Genomic DNA, 21,013 nt, shown 5'->3' on the forward strand with positions numbered 1-21,013 from the left:
CCGGTGCAAAATTGTTTAATCTTGGGCATTATACATTCATGGTTCCAAATGACATAGTTCTTATAATTTTTTGCAATGTATCATAAAGCCATAGCAGAGTAATGGGAGAGGTGAAAGGCAAGGCAATATGTTATATAATCAATAAAGCTTTAAACAACAGCATCATTGCAGTAATGTAGCTTTCTACATTATCAGTTCTCTCCTGTTCTCATCACGTCTTTCCTCGGAATTCAGTTGCAACACTGTTATTCATCAGACTGAATCATAAAACACAACAGTTCTGATACAGCATGCTGGTAGGTGGCTTAAAGACAGGCTCTTAACACACGTATCTGTATTGACCAGGACAAGACACTTGTCAGATGGTCAGTGTGTAGATCGCACTCAGCACCTCCAGCCACACATGATCAACACGTACAAGAGCACATCTGCTGATTATAATCAGCAAGCAGATAATCAGTCAATTAAAAGGTATCGACAGAAATGTGGGGTGTGAAGTCATCTGACAACACAAAACTGTGCAAATAAAACACATGCCCCACAAAAGGAACAGGGCTGAGGTGAACACATGTAAGCTGACAGGTACAAAAGTTATGAGTCTGGAGAAAATACTTGATGTGTGTTAGGAAACCGTCTGGAATTGTAATCTGGGTCCTCCTTTACTCGTTTCTTGATGTCGTTTTTCAGCTGATAAAAACAAAAAACAATATATATAAATAAATAATACTTGTTAAAAAAAAAAAAAAAATAATAAATAATAATATTATATATATATATATATATATATATATATATATATATATATATATATATTTTTTTTTTTTTTTTTATTTTATTTTATGCTATATAATAAATGCAATATATAAAATAATGGTGGCTTGTATGTTTGTGGAAATGCCCCATGTTTTCTGTGTATTAAAAGTAAAAAATTTATATATTAAGAACTTCAAAAAAAGGTTTTTATAGTTAACTAAAACTGAAACTTAAACACTTCATTTGAGCTCGTTGCTCATTTTAATTTCACATTAACATTAAATTAAAAGTAAAAATTTAAATAAAACTTAAAGACTGAAATTCTACATCTAGTTTGCTGCCTCGAATCAATGTTTCACAATCCTGACATGCATAATGAACAAAAATCCAGTTATAGGAACTTGAGGATGTACGTTTGCATATTATTATGTTTATTTCAAAACATTATATGAAAATATCTTTTCACACAAGGTACCTGTTCACTGTATGCTTCCTGAAGTTCTGGTTTTTCTAAATCCCCTTGTAGGGCGTTGGGAGCTGAGATGGGTGTTACACCGGCTGACTTGGCGGCTTGACTCACTGCCTCAGTGAGTGATAGTTTTGGGCTGTCACTCTTTACCATCTAGGAGACACGATAAGAAAAATGTTGTTTACTGTGATGCTTCAAGAGGCAAACCAGTCTGAATGAATACAAAGACATCAGCAAATGTGTACATTATCTCAATGTTAACATGTAGCTGCACGAAACTGAATGTTTACCTTCCTGCGCTTTGCTGGCATCCCAAGCAGATATGCATCAGAGAGAGGAGGCTGGGCCTTCATCTTCCTCTGACTGATCTGATCTTGTCTGATAATAGGAACCCACTCCTGCAAACAACACAGCACATCCAACAGACACTCAGAATAGCATACAGTCTCACATTCAATCTTCCATGATCTGACTGGCAAAAAGTGATACACAAGGATGCCAACAGGTGCCTTGAGTAGGTAATGTTTTCCAAAAATGTTGTTGAATTTAATGTAAGGTACTAAATCTGTAGAAATAGCATGTTTTGGTGGACACGTTGTTTTTGCAGTGAACGAAAGAAAATCAACTCACAGGAGGCAATGCAGCTGCCCAGGCTTCAGCATCTCTTCCCGTTTCCTCTCCTCCAACAGCTCCCTCTCCTTCCCTAGCTGGACCTCCCACTGCTCCTGCTTCCTGGGAGGAGGCCAGAGCTTCTTCTGCTGTAGTAGCAGGTGTTGGAGAGAGACTGTCCCCCATCTGAACCACGTATGGGAGACATTATATATGAGACCATACAGTACATGAGAACAGGCTGTTAAACTTCCAAAGCCAAGTATGTGTATGTCTGGTCTGCAAAGCAACTGCATTTCATTCTAAATCACCATCAAACCCTTTTATGTTTATTTACCTCCACGTTCTGAGGCTCAGGATCCTGTATGGGCCTCTCTACTGATTCTTCACTCTGAGAATGCAAAGTCAATACAAAATGTCATTTGAGATCCATAGTGTAATATTTCTTGAGTGAAATGAGCCATTTAAAAACAATAAAAGTATGCCAGCACCTGATTTTTACTCTTATAACGGACCACAGCCATACAATTACGAGCCTGCTATGTGGCCAAGAGAGCAGGGAAAGTCCAGGATTATTCTTCTAATATTAATTAAAGGGTCGTATGATGCAATTTCATGTTTTCTCTTCTCTTTGGAGCGTTACAAGCTGTTCGTGCATAGATAAGATCCATAAAATCGCAAAGATTAAAGTCTCAAAGCCATAGAGATACTCTTTCTAAAAGTTAAGACTCAACCACGCCTTCCTAAAATGCCTCATTCAAACACGCCCCCACAAATCTATGTCACTGTGTTGGAAGATTTGTATAACATTGCCCTAACGTATAAGCAAAGGCGTAACTTTTATTCTCGCTGTAGTATTGTCACCGCCTCCATGTCGTGGAGACGCTGTGTGCTTCTAAATATGGTAAGGGGCGTAACATTTCCGTCACACGCTTGAGGTTATTCAGCCAATCACAATGCACTGGATAGCTGGCCAACCAGAGCACACTGCGTTTTTCAGAATAATGAGATTTGGAAAAATCGATGCATTTCAGAAAGGCGGGGCAGAGAGGAGCAACAATAATGTACGGAACGTGGAAAATCATGTCCTTTTTGAAACTTAAACCACGTAAACATTGCATTACACCAAATACACAAAATAAAGGTTATTTTTAGCATCGTCATAGCATCAGTGCCATTGATCCTGGTGACCACAAACTCGACTACGAATTAACTCTCTCTTTGTGTCCGCATTCATTCCTTTCACTTCACAAAAAAAAAAAAAAAAGATTCTCTCTCATAAAAGGCTCATAATTGTATGGCTGTGGTCCGTCATACAAGTATGAATAAACATTTACAATTTCCTCAGCATCCGAACTGCCATTGCGATCCATTGTTTTCCTATTGTTTAAATTGACCGTGCTTCCTCCCCCCCAGTTACGTCACTCTGTGTTTTTTTTTAGATGCGGAAGTAAAATTTTCTCACTAACGACTCCAGAATTTTTCTTTCACAAACGCATCGGTTCGCTTCAGAGGCCTTTATTAACCCCCCGGAGCCATGTAGGGTACTTTGTATGATGGATGGATGCACTATATTGGACTTCAAAATCTCAACACCCATTCGCTGCCATTACAAATCATGGAACAGCCATGACATTTTTAATAACTCCAAATGTATTCGTCTGAAAGAAGAAAGTCACATACACCTAGGATGGCTTGAGGGAGAGTAAATCATGGGGAAATTTAAATTTTTGGGTCAACTATCCCTTTAACAACTAAATCGAATGTGGCCTGCTCATTCTAACTAAACAATGTTCACAGTAGGGGTGTGCCATATCATACCGTCCACGATAACACACAATACATTTTTACATGATAAAAAAAAGTGCAATCTGCACTGAAACCGTTACTCGTCAGTTGCTCAGTAATATTTTAATGAATTTTTACAAGGCATGTGACAATGTGATACGTGCATCTTCCCAAATTAGTAATGAGAATAATTTATAAATCTGCTGCTGTCAACAAAAAGAAGCACTGAGGACTTCCTGTGGGTTTCCATCAAAATAAAAGCTCCACCAACATTCATAAATGTTAGTATTGTAATTTTACTGTTGTTCTGTTAATTAAAATTAATAAGTAAGACAATAATAGTGATAATAATTACAACAGCTCTATTAATAGATTTATTATAACATTCACACAGTGTTCAAATTGGGATCTGTAATATTTTCTAATGTTTTATAAGAATTATTTTCTGTTCAGCAAGGCTGCATTTATTTACAAGCCTGATTCAAGAAGGGGGACTCAAAAATGGCCACAAAATATTATTTTACTAACTTATTAATTTTAAGTTAAATTGTGCTTTGTTTGGTATAATGTCTGCTAGAATGTTAAAAAATGTTCAGTGTTAAAGTATTTTTAAATTGTTTTGTATTAGTGTACAATGTTTAAAAATAATTTATTCCCTGTAGTGTCCATTTCATTCATTTAACATTTAATATTGGAGGCATATTATTTGACATATTTGAACATTTAAAAAAAAAAAAAAAGTAACAAGTTACTTTCCTTGATAATTGGTTACTTATATAATGATGTAACTCAGTTACTATTTGTAAGAAGTAACTAGTAACTATAACTAAATTACTTTTTTAAAGTAACTTGCCCAACCCTGGTCACTACAATTGCACTATAATGCTGCTTCTGCCACCTCATGAATTCGAATTATGTAGTCTGTCATCAATGACAGTAGCTCATTGGAAAAGGATGGAAAATGCCCTTCATTGTGTTTGCACTAATAAATGCTGCTGCCTGCCAGCTGCAATCACACCAATAAAACGTTGTCCCATATTTTTTTCTATATCGTCGCAAATATTCTTGAAATATCGTGATATAATTTTGAGGCTATATCACCCACCCCTAGTTCATAGTATGTTAACGAAGACCATCTTGATTATGCGAACATCCAGCACTACACACTAACCAACCATCATAAAACTGGTGGAATCTGAAAAAAATATATTCTGTGGAACGTGTGAAATCAAACCTGTGTGTGGATGACGTATTGGGTGATCTGTTCCTCTGTGATGGGGATGTGCTCCAGTATCACTTGCAGCCTCATGGTCATCATACTGGTTAACCAGTTCACCAGGCTAGGGTTGACCTCAGCAGACATTGTCCTCTAACAGAGGGGCGACATGTAAATTCATGTTAGGGATTCATTGAGTGTACTTGAACATACATATACTTTCCTCACAGAAAAGATGAGGAAATATGTACATTAAATTTTACATTTTAATAACTATTTTAATATCCCCTAACATTTTCAGGTTTTCCATGACTGCGAAATACTGTTTTGATGCGTCTAACCCCTAACACCTTTATCATTAATTGCTAAGTTTCCTTCATCAACCCAAGCCCCCACCAACATGGAAATGTCTCCTCCGCAATTTTATTTTACAGTGAGCAGGTGTAGGATGAACAATAAAAGAATAACCGACACGAAAGGGGTTGTAGGAGTCAGATGTCAGTTGTTTTGGGTACTAACAATGCGGTGGTTGATGACGGCAGTAAGGGCACTTTGTTCTCCATTTAGACAGTAGAGGTTGAGGGCAAGACACTCAAAGAGAGCACGGTTACACAGCTGCAGGAGCCGAGGTCCAAACGTTTGATCTGAAGAAAAAAAAAACACATTTGATGTGTTTCAAACAATGGATCTGATTTATTTCATATGCTTTTGTGTGGAAATTTAGTTTCAGCATTCCTACAGAGCCCTTGGACATGACAAAAGAATGAAACTGCAAGCTAATAATAAACTAATATTTGGTAAACGCATGTTGTGTTTATCAATCTAAATAGAGACTGATCCTCATGACACTTCTTGTCTAGACATACCGGTGCAATGCAGAATGTGGGTGGCGATGCCTACAAGTTGTTGTCTGAGAAAAGCCCGGTTCGTCTGGGTGATATCCACCCCATCACGGACTGCGACAGTTGACTAGATGGGATGGACAGGAACACATACACCTCAAATTTGCATCAGTTCCATTAAATGGAAATCTTGTTTTCATTTTCTTTAAGAAAAGCAACATCATATTTGGCATGCTTTGACTTCATATCATATAAAATCATATACTGTGTTCGCAGTAATTCAATAAAGGAAGTCTAGGCACAACACATTCCTGAGAGTTTAAAATTCAGCTTGTATTTTCTTAAAATGCTTTATACAATAATTACCCCATTCAAATGTGTTATTCAAGTTATTCAACAAAACCTTACTATAACTGCTTTTTATTTTAAAATACTCAAAATGTAATTTATTCCTGTGATGTCAAAGCTGGATTTTCATCAGCCATTACTCCAGTCTTGAAGTGTAAGAAATCATTCTAATATGCTGATTTGGTGATCAAGAAGCATTTCGTATTATTACCAAATGCTGAAAACAATATTTTGTTGAAATAAAAATATTTTGTAACATTATAAAAGTCTTTAATGTTATTTTTGATCAATTTAATGCAACCTTGTTGAATTAATTTTTCTAAAAAAATAAATGCAGCTTGTATATAGTGTATAGATGTCCACTTTACATTTTCAGTACTTGTTACAAACTGAGAAATCAGTGGAATTTGCCAGTGTCAGTGTCACAGAGCTTTTCATAGTTAAGTTTTCAAAAAGTCAAGAAAGAATCCAGGGATTCTTACAAAACTTTCTGTGATGTACTCCTCAAGTTCAGCAATTAAGTCATCAGCAGCTGCCTATAAAAACAGAAAGAAAAAATAAGACATGGAAAGAGAAAGAGAAAATAGGGAAAATTGAAGAATCAGACCAGGAAAACAAACAAAAAAAAAAGTGTACAGGAGAGGACAAATATTCGGAATCAAACAACTGCGTAAACACCTTAGAAACTTAAGTGTAAAGTAAGGAATGTATGCATGATTGTTTACAAATAGTTTCAAATAATGATCCGTGTACATTCCTTGACTGCTGTCAGTGATGACATCTTGTATGTCGCATTCGATTATGTAAATATCCCTTAAATATTTACATTCCTCTGTGTTAGTAACTTGTAAAAACAGACAAGGTAAACGTGACCTTGGCTGTGAAAACCCATCTAAAGTCATTATTTTGTGATTTACTGTTTTCTACATAAAATCATCCGTCATAAGGTAAAGAACATTCTGTGAAAATGTAACCTTGATATCTTTAATATTGACTGAGTAAGGCCATGTCAAAGATTGAAATCATAGTGAAATTAATGGTTGAAATCAAACTTAGATTAGATTTTGAGACTTTAGTCTGGATTTCACAGTGAGAGTCACAAATGGCAAATCACTTTCAGAGCAAACAAACTACAGTGACTTCCTGTTTTGAATTTCAATTTAGTCAAAGCAAAACCATGGGATATTCAGGATATCTAAGGCACTCCAACGCAGTTGTAATGTTTTTTGGAGTTCATTGTAAATATTTTAGACTGCTGTCACTCAACATTTTAGATGTTTCCCTTATGTAACGAATCCATTACAGGTTTTGGAGTCTCTATAAATAACCTGTTGAGTCTAATCAGGTGAAATTGATTAGGGAGGCATACAAGACGGGCAGTTTTTGGGGGTGTTCCAGGACCAGCATTGGGAATCAGGGCACTTGACACTGCTAAAGAACAACTTACAGTGATGTTGGCCTCTGTGGCCTCACGGCCTTGCAGGAAATGCTCAGTGAAGAACTGAGTGAGTTGGGGCTGGATACGACCAAGTGGCTGGTGCTGCCCGTGGAGCAACAACACCATGTCCACCATGGAGAAGTTCTGACAGACCAAAGCCAGTAGATCACCGAAGAAACCTAAACACATACACAGGCTATTTAGTTTTCCTCATTCTGCTTAGATAAAAAAAAGAAATGAACTAAAAGGAAATGCATTAACCCCAAAGAGCTCACCCATAGCGTCTCCAGTACCAGGGGTGAAGATATTACTAGTTTGGGAGAGCCTCTGGATGAACTGTGCGATGCTCTCGGTTTCGTTTTGAGGGGTACCCAGAGAGCCCATCATGGTGGACAGGACGCCTTGGACTATCCCAGTGAAGAGCTCAGGGTTCAGACCTTCACCGGCTGTGGCGGCCCCAGGAGCTGTGGCTGCATTTGGTGGGGCTGTGGGAGCAGTAGGGGTCGAGGTGGGAGGCTGTCCCGCAGGAGGCTGAGAGAAAAGTGTTTGGGAAGCCTGATGACAGAGATGCATAAAACAGTCTTATACACACTAGCATGCATTACAAAAACCAGTGAGAAAAATGCAGAAGTCTAGTGTTCTGGCAAGTGAACCGGAGCTGCCGAGATCCAAAATGGGGAAAAAGCCTCAGGATGTGTTGCTCAAGATAAACAGTTTCATATAAGTTTGTCATGGCATCAATGTTTGAAAATGATGATGAGTATTGTAATAATAAAATCTGGAAAAAAAGTCTACATAGCCAAAGAAGACTATTCACCTGCATGAAGTCTGTGACCCCCTGGATGAAGGTAGGGACCCCAGGCATGGTGACTGTTATAGAAGGGCCCTGGCCGCCTGCGGCAACAGCTCCTCCCAGTAAAGATCCCAACAACTGCTCCAGGTTTCCCCCTAAAGGATTCTCCTGAGGAGGTGGTGTGGCAGATCCAGGCTGAGGAGTGCTGGTATTGGTACTATTAGACTGTGTGGACCCAGAGCCACTTGTGGTGGTCGAGGTGGTGGATGGAGTGCTTGTGGAAGTGGATGTGGAGAAGGTGAATGTTTGTGAAGAGGATGTGGTGGTTTGGCTGGCTGTGGATACAGAGAACAGTAAAATATATTATACCATTCCCTAACCAGAGGCATTTTACATCAGTATTACATAAAACATTTTCAGTCTTAAGAGAATATATCAGATACATCCAGAGGACTATGATCTTGTTTGAGCTGATCCACATGTCAATTATCAAATAAAATACTCAGAACTCATATGTTATCAATTCTAAACAAAGCAGTGTATGTATTATTATAAATTTAAGTTTTTTATGCAACTGTACCCGTCTGCCCTGCAGCCCCTGACAGAAGCTGGCCGACCAGTCCACCAATCATCTGATTCAGAGCAGCAGGAGGGAAGTGTCCAGCCTGAAAGGAAACACACACACATCCGTATAAAACTAACACACAACAACTTCCGGAGCAGCACACTGCAAGTTTACGGGAACTCATTACAAACACGTTATATTTCAATATAACATTTTAATGTTTACTTAAATTTAAGTATATATATATATATATATATATATATATATATATATATATATATATATATATATATATATATATATATATATATATATATATATATATATATATATATATATATATATATATATATATATATATATATATATATTAGTGGTGGGCATAGATTAATTTTTTAATCTAGATTAATCTCACTGTAATCTTGGAATTAATCTAGATTAATCTAGATTAAAATGGCTCATTTGAATTCTGCCAAGTAGATCAGAATAAGTTCACTACTAGTAGTAAACAACTAGCAGTCATCAAGAATTTAATATTGATATTGTATGATTATTCCTTAAAGATAAGGTTTTAATAGTTTTAGTAGTAGTAGCCCATTACATTCTGCCCAATGTCTTCAAGTGAAACCGAACTTTTATTTTGACGGGTCACGGTTTGCCGTGAGGATAGTTTTTCTCAAATGAAACGCTCGAATGCTCATGAAGTGACTCTCAGAGCAGTTCTGGAGATGTTGTTCATGTATTTATTTCCTCATTTAGTGAGACGACAGTCGTTAATATCGCCGCAAACGTCACGCGGTCTTCTGTATGAGTAGTGAACAAACCCGTGCGTCTGCGCCATACATTAACACAGAAGTCATATTTAAATAGACGTTTTGCGGCTTAATATTTACAAATAGGAGTGGGAGTGTGCTCACTTGTGTGTGCGCTTACGTTTGTGTGTGTGCGCACCGCCAAACCTGATATTGCCAAGTGCAACGTGTTCCTGGGTCAACATCTTTGTTAACCCTGGAACAACATTGTGATTAACCAATCAGATTTCAAGAACCAGTTTATAATTTTTGTGAAATTTAGGATTATAACCAGTGTTTGGTGCTTGTACATCAGTGTAATTCATCTATCAGTTCCTCAGATTTTAGGGATTACTCATGGGTAAGGTTAGGTTTAGGTGTAGGAATATGGTTAAGATTATATTTTTGGATTAAAATGTTGTTCCAGGGTCAACAAAATATGTTGACCCAGGAACACGTTGCACTTGGCAATATCAGGTTGTGCGTGCGCACCGGGGCGGAACTCCGCTGTGCGCGCGACCATGTAACGTAGAGATAGAAATGACTTGCCGATTTACATTGGGAAGCTTCTTAAAAATAAATTTTCCCTGAAGCAAACCCGGCGGCTTCATAGCTGCATCCATGTTAGCACGCATACACACAGGTTCGAAGACTCGTTCTCGCCCCTACAGTGCAATTGACTAGGTATACATCCGCTAAAATATCGAGGTGAAAGTCATCATAGCTTGAGTAGTATAGACCCAGCTCCCAACCCAACTTTGAGAATAGATTAACGGCGATATTTTTTTTATCGCCCGATAAGAGTCTTTAACGCAGCACGTTAACGCCGATAACGGCCCACCACTAATATATATACACACACATAATATAATTAGATTTGATAGACACTTATTTATATAACAGAAACTACTACCACAGTTTGCTATGGCAGAATACAATAGCGGAATCTTTTAATGGATATTTTAGCAGAAATGTGTGACCCGTGCTGGAAAAATGACTCAGAATGCACACGGGCTAATTTTGCGCTACAGACAAAGAGTGTCAAAAATGCCGATTTTGGTCGAATTTCAAGTTTTCACAAAAATGAGCAATCATCTAGCAATCCCAATGCTCCAAATAGCAATAAAACATCAAAAATTATCTTTATTTGTACTTTGTTTTCTCAGTCATTTTTTGTCCGATTCCAACAGATAATATATCATTTTGAAGGTATTTTAATGGAGAATATGAAAATAATAATTAATTTTTGAAAATTTGCTCATTGTGACTCATTTTGCCAGCACAGGTCAAATATGCAGGCTTGGCATTAGGGATGTTCATTTTAACAGGTAAACCGTTAACCGACCGTATAGAATTTTGACCGATTATTACAATCAGTTAAACGGTTTAAAAAGTCTTTTTTTTTTCTTTTTTTTTCAGTAGGCCTAATTTATACAAATATTTTGCAAGGTTTGCTGCATGGTTAAAATACGATACGTGTATAAAAAATTGTGTTTTTAGAGGGAAAAAAACAACATAAGTCACATTTTATTATTTAATTCAGAAATAGGCCTAATGCTGACGTGAAATGTTTACAAACATTATAATAAACACTGTAAACATAGCTCGGCTATTTTACTTCCCCTTACTCCACAACAAATCCTTAAAATTCAACAGTATTTAGAAAAGAACAAGAATTAAAAATATAAGGAGCTATAGCCTATAAACGACAAGCCAAAACGAATTCATTTAGGCTGAAACGAAACTGAAACCAAAGTTGGGTCTCTCATTCGACAAAATCAAATATTTCCATATTCGCAATGTATTTGAATGCCAAAATATTTATTAAAGTAGCTACGTTCCAATTTCCATGTAAAACAAAATGTTTTGCATAACATCACGGCGGTACGGTAATAACGTTTAAAGGCACATATTTTACTACATATTTAAACTGAGCAGTGTGTTTTTTTCCATATGTTTGACTGACTGTATTTTATTATGATAATGAACAGGCTGCATTATTGTCAAGGTAGCAAAGCTTAACTGTGTGCGCATATGGCGCCAGCGCAATCACTTGATTCTAACAGTGGAAGCAACTACTCCTTTTAGTCTTAAAGATAATCGGAATTGTAAAAGGTTTGCTTTTATTTGTGTACATTCACAACACAAACAAATCTTTGTGCTTTTGTAAAATAGGCCAAAAGAAAAATAGGATGCTGCTGTCTGCCGTTTCCCTTTGCGCAGCACAAAAATGAACCGAAACTCTGCATACTAGGCTACTTGTTGCACAGTTTTCTTTAGTTTTCTTAATTTATTATTTAAGTAAAGATATATTTCTTATATAGGCCTATTTATTAGTTTTAAATATGAAGAGTTCATTTGGAAAAACAGATAACTCCGTTTTTAACATTTTCAAAAATGACGTTTTTTCATTGTGCATTCCAATTAATCTCAATCTGTTTTTGCAAATAAACTCTTCATATATAGCCTATATATTCTCCGCTTGCAGAAGCGCTGCAGGTGCGTAATGTGATATGATATGACCATGTGAATCCTCATGTTCTATTGTTTGCTGCTTTTTGCACATGTAAAATTAATCCCAGAAAACAAATGTTATAATAGCCTATTTTTAACGGGTCACAGACACTTATCCTTTCTAATTTAATTCAATTATAATTTAAAATAATCTTGTCGGTTAAGGAGCGTCGGCCTGTCGTTTAGGAGAAATAACCAAAATGAACACCCCTACTTGGTGTGTATAGAGTTAATTAAAAACTATAATCAAAACTACTTCAAAATTGAATTCATTCATGTGGTGGAACACATTCATTCCTGTCTAGAATTTACACCTCTATATTCCGGAAATATTATGGGAATATCATTCACCTGTCCCGGCTGTTGGCCCATCATCGGTGGCACAGCTGCTCTGAGGTTAATAGTGGCCCCCCTTGTGGTAAAAGCGGGGTTGGCCATCCTGTGAGTAAAGGAGGGTCTGGTGAAAACCACTCTGGCCTGAGGTGGGTAGGGGGGCACGGGGGCTGGAGTGGAGCCAGAGCCAACGTTTGCTGCAGGTGGTGTGGTCTGTTGCCCCTGCTGGCCAGTAGAGGCAGCGTTTGCCATGGCCATGGCTTGCTGAGTGACTTGATGCACAATGGCTTGCATGAACTCTGGAGGTAGACCTGGAATCTGAACAGTAGGGGGGGCACCTGCAACATGCAAACATGTGCATTACATATGATGCAGATGCAGATCACACAAAATCTGAACATGTTATTATCATGTTTATAAATAAAACTGTATTCTTTTTAAAGACAATTAAAAAACTAACCAGGCTGTCCAGTGCCAGCAGCATTCTGTTGTCCATTTGCCTGTGCAGCATTGCCAGAATCTGAAACATATTAAACAATTAATTTAAATTCAAGTAGGGCAAAAAAAGGTTACACCACTTACACACACATACAAAAGACACCCACCATCAATGTTCATCTGCATCATCACTACAGGCTCCATGGTTTGATGACTGATCCGGATGACTCTAGGCCCTGGCTGTGCACTCTGCTGATTGGCTGGACCAGGCTGACCGGCAGGCGTTGGTCCCTGGCCTTGCTGATCTGACTGGCCAGTAGACTGAGGTTGACCATCAGCTGCTGGTCTGCCATTGGCTGACATAGTCATAGTAGTTCCAAGATTCAACTGCAGAATGTTAAAAGTTAATTGACATGTTTTAATTAGGCCTACTTCAACAAATTACCATTACAGACCCTGCGTCTCAGTATTTCCAGCAACTCTGGAAAATGTACTTCTGCCAAAACCACCTCAGTACTCATCTATAAAGTACTCTACAAAACTTTCACTTTCAGGGTTATGCAGTACATGTTTCCCACTGCACGAGTCTCACAGACCACATCCTTACCTGCACTGGTAGATGATGCACGCCCGCTGGAGTCAGCACAGAGGAGGTGTAGTGAGACATGGGGCGGATAACATGCAGGTGTCGGGGAGGGTTGCTCAGGAGGTTACACCGTAAGTCGCTCAAGGCGACCAGGGCGTTCCCAAGAGACGGAGGGCCTCCCCCACGAGGTTGAGAATGCGTTGGTCCTCATCCCTCTCTTGGGTCTGTTGTTCAAAAAGAAAAACTGATATAAATATTTAACCTATTTACTGAAATGATGCACAAACACCAACTGTCATATTTCTGAACAGAAGTATTAATTCTAAGCTACAGGATCTAAGCTGTTAATGCAGTACCATGTGAAACAACAAATCACTAAATATTGATATATGATTGCATTGCTAATCAATTTTTACATCTCACTTTTCATTGCCTACTGAAAATGTGAAAAGATGCTATGCTGGCTGAATGACCTCACATTCAAAATTAATTTGCATTCACATCAAAGTAATTACGGCGCCTGAGCTCTACATAGAGGAAAACATTTATGAGGAGTGGGCTTTTTACATTGTTGTTGTAGTCTGCAGTTGTGGCCGCCTCTAGAATGAGGTGAGCCCTCTGAATGAAGGGCTGGAGTCTCTCCTCCACTCTCCTCAGCTCCGTTAACATCTCCACCATCTCAGCTGGGCTTGGGTGGCTGATGGAAAGGCAGCAACAGGATCATCATAAATCAATGTTTCAATATGCAATTTGTGTTAAACACTGAACATCAGGGCATCACTTTAATACACTTATGATAGCGGAGGAAAACAAAGGCTTACACAAACTGCTACACGGTTTATAGATTTCTGTGCAAGAGCAAGTGAAGTAGAGTATGGTTAAGTATATAGTGAATAAATCAAACAAAACAGACTATGCTTAGTCAACAAAACAAGACAGCTTACACTAAACATAACCTTTAGTTTGACACTTCAAAAGCAAGTCACTAGTGGTAAGAATGGTGGTTTGTCTGACTTTTAAAAACTTGAGTAGGATACAGGGGTAGTGGGAGCTTCGCTTTTCAGTGGCTAAGCAGACACATCCTATTTTAGCTAAACTCCCACTGATGGTTTGCATCTGTGCTGATTAACTGCACATGAAACCAAGAAAATGTGACTCATCATGTGTGGAGTGTTATTGAATTGTATCAACAATAAAAAAGAAAATTGAGGATCCTTTTCAATCCACATGTAAAATGATTTCAAGTCATAAATTCATCCAAAAGGAGTAAAAAAAACTCAATACTTATAATTAATTCGCTGTGTATCCAAAAAAAAGATTACATACTGAGATGCTAGCAATATTCTTTTATTGTTACAAAGTGCAAAAAAAAGAAAAAGTGCAAACTAAAATGCTCAATGCATTTAAAATCTACAACAAATGTTTCAGCCATGCAGGACTTTCCCTTTTTTTTTTTTTTGGAAACACAGCAAATTAATTTCAAGCATTGTATCATCTGCTCTGGTTTTTGATAAAACCACACTGATCACATGCTTTCGAGTCAATGTCTCAAATGGACAATAAAATCATTGTTTTACTAAGGGAGGAAACATGAACAGAGACTTATGGAATTTTAGGTTTCTTAAAAAACTTGTTTAAGGATATTGCATAGTAAGCTAGCTTATAATAACTTATAAGGCATAATAGCATATTTATATTACTGTTCAAAAGAATGGGGTCAACAGTATTTTTTTTTAATTAATACTTTTATTCAGCATTGTCATGTTATTACAAAAAAAATCTATTTCAAATGAATGCTGTTCTTTTGAATATTCAATTAAAAGAATCCTAAAACTGTTTTCAAAATTGATAAATGTTTCTTGAGCATCAAATCAGCATATTAGAATGATTTCTGAAAGATCATGTGACACTGAAGACTGAAGTAATGGCTGCTGAAAATTCAGCTTTGCATCACATGAAAAAAATTGCATTTTAAAATATATTCAAATAGAAAACAATTGTAATAATATTTCACAGTATTACTTTTCACAAAAAAAAAATTTGTGACCCCAAACTTTCAGATTGTAGTCTAGATATAATTGTTTTATATAAATTGTTCACTATATATAAATAGAATTATATTCAGCAAGATGTTAGTTTCCTAACTTAGTGAGGTTAATCAAAGCGGCAAACCTACATTTCTTAACCTGATGTCAAATGTCAACAATGTCTAAGGTAGACTGAACTGAATTCATGCCTACTCCTTCAATAGCGAAACTCAATCTCCCAGTTTTAAGAACTCCCTCTGTTTCACCTCACGTTGTAGGCGGTTGATTTTAAAGTGTCTGTACATTTCCCACAAATTTCATTATGGGGCCAAACCAAAAGGTAAAATTAGACAAAAGGAACATTGTTGTCAGGTGTTTATGAAACTTAAAAACAGAAACTCACGATTCTTTTCCAATTTGTTAGTCATTCTTCAGAAAGAAATAGAATCTATCTTTCATGTGGCAATTCACTGGTGATTCAAATGGATTTAGCGAATTTGGTACACAGTCATTTTAAGAAACATTAAAGATTTAACCAAAAATAGAATTGTAGATTTCCTTTCTTCATGAGGATTTTCTTATTGAATTATCATAGAGTTAAGACCTGATAAACATTGTCACATGTATCATAATTACCAGGCTGTAATTCTCCCAAAAACATATTTTAGAAACCACCAGATTTTCTAATCACAATACCAAAGCCTTAACAGGGTAAGAGGAATTAGTTTGAGCTACTACGAAACTTTACCAGATTTAGAGTAAATCAACAATAAACTGTTCAAGTGGACATTCCTTGACCTATTAAAAACACACCCCCAAAATGTCCCACTGTGTTTAAATAACCTAACTTATTAACAAGAATAAATTATGACTAAAATAGTGACAGAGTTAAAGGTCTAAACCATCTTGCATACAGCAGTTATAATGCCATAACTGCTGTATGCAAGATGGTTAGTCCTTTAACTTCTTGATTTATATTTTTGACTCATAACTTCCATTAACTTTAATTTAATTTAAAGCATGTTTCGATAGGAGCAAAAAATGCTTATCAAAACAAAACCGTTTAAGGAACAGTTAACACAAAAAAAAATTTAGTCAAATACTCGTGCCATTCCAAAACCCATGTGGTGTTTTCCCCTCCCCCATGGAACACAAAAAGAGAATTTTTAAAGAATCATTATGCAGCTTTTTTAAATACAGCACCACTGTTCAACTATAAAACAATCAAAACAGAAACTACATTGGAAAAACAGAAAAAGAAAAAGGTAGTTAATAAACCTGGATTTATTATATTATTAAGCAAATAGTTCAATTATAATTATTATGGCTGAGCTGGTCTTACCTGAGGCCTGCTGGAGGGGGTGGAGCACCCTCAGTCTGGGTGGAGGAAGAAGAGGATGGTGGGGTACTGGATGGAGGAGGAGAAGTGTCCATGGGCTGTACAGTAGGAGATGGAGTGGAAGTGGAGGAGGTGGGTGGAGGTGCAGAGTCCTCCTGAGATGCTGAGCCATCCTCAGGCTGCCCCTACGAAAGAAGGCAGAGATAACGGAATAATCAAACAATCAATAAGCAAAGCGCATGCACATTTATTTCTTCCTGATACCACAGTATGCAATTAGCCAAGCAAGGTAATTCTCAGGAATATAGCTTACCTCCAATCTCTGGATCACAGCATTGGTGTCTCTCAGCAAGTTCTCGGCCAATAACAGCCGCAGTCTGGGCTCACTTTGCAATGACTGGTCCAAATCTATCTGAACATTCACAGAGCCATTGGTCTGGAAGAAAGAATTATATCGCATTATTGTATTATAGTAAATTAGTTGTTTGTTTGTGTTTGTGTGTGTGCGTGTGCAGTATGATTTCGGTACAGCAGGGGGGAAAAACTAAACCTTTTTTTTTTCTTTTCTTTTTTTAAAATAAACAGTGGTTTACTGAACAAGCTGCTCTTTCCTTAAATACATCCAGTTATAGTTTAAATAAAAATCTACCTCAACTTACGCTTAAAACTATAGGGAGAACTTTTACATTATAAGGTTACAATTAGGCCTAACAACTTAACCCAAACTTAAATTTAATTACTATTTATTTTAAATAGATGATCAACACTCAACTTAAAAAAATCAAATAAAATTATGCAAACATGTAAATTGCACATAATGCAGTTTTTAAATTAACTTAGAAATAATAAAATTTCTAGGCTATTTGTAAAAATATATTCAATTACACACTGGCTGTCACAGCATGTTTCATAACAGATTAATTTAAACATACATTAAATAATTAAGACTAACAGGTTTAGTAAAATATAATGAGCATATAGTGTAATATTTCACGAAATGCTCCTCTCTAGATTTCATTTCTCTAGTGAACTAACGAGCTGTGGACACTGATGACTTGCTGAGGTAAATGAAATGCTACATGACATTTTATTTCCACGCTGTTTTGTTGATGTCTTTCCGCGGTTGAAACACTGATTGAGCAATTACATGAGGCATGAGATGTTCAGTCATGTTTATTCGCGTTAAAACTAGTAGTACAAAGGAAGGAACGATCGCGTTCACTCGCGCTCCGCTCTGCACAAGTCTGCGGCGTGTTACGGCTCAGACACGGGAACCGGAGCTGATCGCGGCCGCTCGAGTCAATCCTCGTGTTGGGTTTATACCAGCACATTTCTGAAACGTCCCAAAAGCAGCTCTCCAAAGCGTTTATACAGCGATCTGTCATGCCACATCAAAGACTGTCAAAATGCCATTTATTATTTGAATTTCCTGAAAAAAATAAAATAAATAAATACTGAATTCGTTCGGTACACATGCGTACCGAATCAAAAGACCCGTGCCGAAATGTTTCGGTAAGAATACGTGTACCGTTACACCCCTAATATATATAAGTAATCTGATAATCTGGTAAACGATTAATCGCATTCAAAATAAAGTTTTTGTTTACATAATATATGTATGTGTACTGTGTATATTTATTTTGTATATATATATATATATATAAATAAATACACACACATGCATGTATATATTTAAGAAAAACATGTTATATTTGTATTTTAAATATATTTATATATATATATATATATAATATAAATAAATACATGTAAATATTTTCAAAACATACTGTATGTGTGTGTATTTATATATACAAATATACAGAACACACACATATTTTACATAAACCTTTATTTTGGATGCAATTAATCGTTTCACAGCACTAATATATATTTTAATTCATTATTTAAAAGAAGATTTTAAAACAATCAAAAGGTTGACCACCAAACACATATATATGTTTATGCTAGCCAAGTCTGGCTGGTTTTTAATAAATATATTAATATTTAATATACTATAATATAATATAATATAAAATTATAATAATTTAAAATAATTATATTTTAATATATTTTAAAATGTAATTTATTCCTGTGATAGCAAATAGCAAAGCTGACTACTCCTGTCTTCAGTGTCACATGATCCTTCAGAAATCATTCTAATATGCTAATTTTGTGCTCAAGAAACATTACTTATTTTTATCAATGTTGAAAACAGTTCTGCTGCTTAATAGTTTTGTGGAAACTGTGATGCATTTCTTTTCAGGAATATCTGATGAACACAAAATTTAAAAAAAACAACATTCCATCTATAATTGTTTTAGCATTCTAAATATTTTACCCTTATTTTTGATCAACTTAATGCATCCTTGTTGAATAGAAGTATGAATTTATTTGTTTTTGCATGTCATTTCCACCACTACAAAAGGCCTCTCTTTAGTTCACAATGGTCCTCACCCCTGTGCTGGTACTGACACGTGGATTTCTTGCACTGTCTCCCAGGCCTGTCATCATCTGCTGAATGGACATCTGAGGAAAAAGAATACATTAAGCAAAAAGAACAAAAATCAAATAATACAAATGATACTGCCGAGTATAAAAAATTCGACCTGAATTTGCTGAGGGTCCATAATGTTAACCGGAACATTAAAAGTACCCAGCATAACATAGCTGTTGGCATTGCGGTCATGCGTAGGCCCAAGAGGGGTCCCTTGAGAGCTACTGGTTGAGTTTGGGTTCTGGCTTCCTCCCTGTGTCGCCCCAGAGGACCCTGGTAAGCCACCCGAGCCGGAGCCCTGTTGGGTGGTCTGCGGTGGGGCCCTCTCTACCAGGTGAATTACTTTTCCATCCACGTCTAGACAGAGATGGATGAACAGGAACAAGTACAGAAGAGTCACAAGACTACAAAGGGAATATTATTCAAAAGCACATGCTGACTTGACCGAAAAAAGGTGTAGTTTCACTTTGCAATTTGACAGAAATAGCTTTATATGGAATCGTATACACAAAATGTTGAAAATGGAGTTCCCTCGAAGGATTTGGAAACTGCTGTTTTTATGCAAATCAACTCACTGTACTCTGTTAGGGTTTTCTCATCCTGAAGTACTCTGCCCTGATAAATGAGTCTTTGTTTGTCAACAGGAATTCCAACGGAGGGTGATATGTGCTCCTTGAACTCTTTCACAGTCATCTACGAAGCGAAACGAGAAGCTGTCAATTCAAAAGGCAATTGGCAGACAGTGGACCTCTGTCTTTACCTGCGGTCACATGACTTGTACTTCACCTTAAACTGTGGTCAAATGCAGAATGCCAAGTCATCATTATAAAAGACATGTAACAATGAGAATACTACAAAAAAATCCAGCTTACCTGTGCCTGAACTCTGTAACTCCTGCTCTGGGAGTCCAGGGTTTTCACAGTCACCTCTATGTTATTGTTTGAATGTTCTTCCATACCGTCTGTATTAAGGTAGAAAACAATAATAACCAGGCAGAAAGTTAAAAAAGGACCCTGCTGTGTACCACTGAACATGTAAAATCCTATAACAAACTACGTCACAGCGAAGGAAAAGTGTTACATTACACACAGGCCACAACTGATACCCAGCTGTCACGGACACCCCACCTTTCCAGTGGTTTCTTGATTTACTAGAAGCATATTCTAGAAACATACGCTTTTAGACATTAAAAGCTATTCAACTGTAAAAACTGCCTACTGAAACAGTCCAGAACACCTGCTACAAACACCCTGCTAACAGTCACTTGCTGCTAAATGTCCATCAAACAAGCGTTTATATAGCGTTAAGATAACATATGTACATTTATTAAAAATGCATTACGTCTTCACGCATTTCGACTGATTGTCATCGATAAACTAAACAACAAATAGTAACAAACAGACAAATTAAAGTGCGCTCGAGCTATGCTAACATGTTAGCTCTCCTATGTTTGTCCTACCTCGAGACGCGGTTATTCCTGGTTGAAATTCGTTGTTTTGCATATACACTACACTTTCTGAGTTTACTAACAGTAAACGGCTGTAATTTGTGCTTGTTTGTATAAAACCGACTAGTTAATACATTGATGTAGCGAAGCTAACAGCATCGCGCTATCATGCTAGCCGGTGTTTCGCGACAAGCTCAAGGAAGTATACGATGACGTCACGGCG

General features: G+C 36.9%; 1 protein-coding gene across 1 annotated transcript; it reads right to left on the bottom strand.

Annotated features, from left to right (window-relative positions):
* Positions 1–21,013, bottom strand: bag6 (BCL2 associated athanogene 6). The gene is given in 26 exon segments (XM_058744965.1): positions 1–687; positions 1,229–1,375; positions 1,513–1,620; positions 1,853–2,017; positions 2,169–2,222; positions 4,854–4,988; positions 5,355–5,479; positions 5,702–5,804; positions 6,508–6,561; positions 7,473–7,642; positions 7,739–8,018; positions 8,281–8,591; positions 8,837–8,921; positions 12,478–12,797; positions 12,920–12,979; positions 13,065–13,284; positions 13,505–13,650; positions 13,653–13,707; positions 14,051–14,180; positions 16,853–17,034; positions 17,163–17,285; positions 19,304–19,375; positions 19,456–19,700; positions 19,919–20,036; positions 20,216–20,304; positions 20,803–21,013. Coding segments are annotated over 26 exon segments (3,636 nt in total). The 5' UTR covers positions 20,846–21,013; the 3' UTR covers positions 1–591.

The sequence above is a fragment of the Onychostoma macrolepis genome, chromosome 15, assembly GCF_012432095.1.
Source record: "Onychostoma macrolepis isolate SWU-2019 chromosome 15, ASM1243209v1, whole genome shotgun sequence".
Classification (NCBI taxonomy): domain Eukaryota; kingdom Metazoa; phylum Chordata; class Actinopteri; order Cypriniformes; family Cyprinidae; genus Onychostoma; species Onychostoma macrolepis.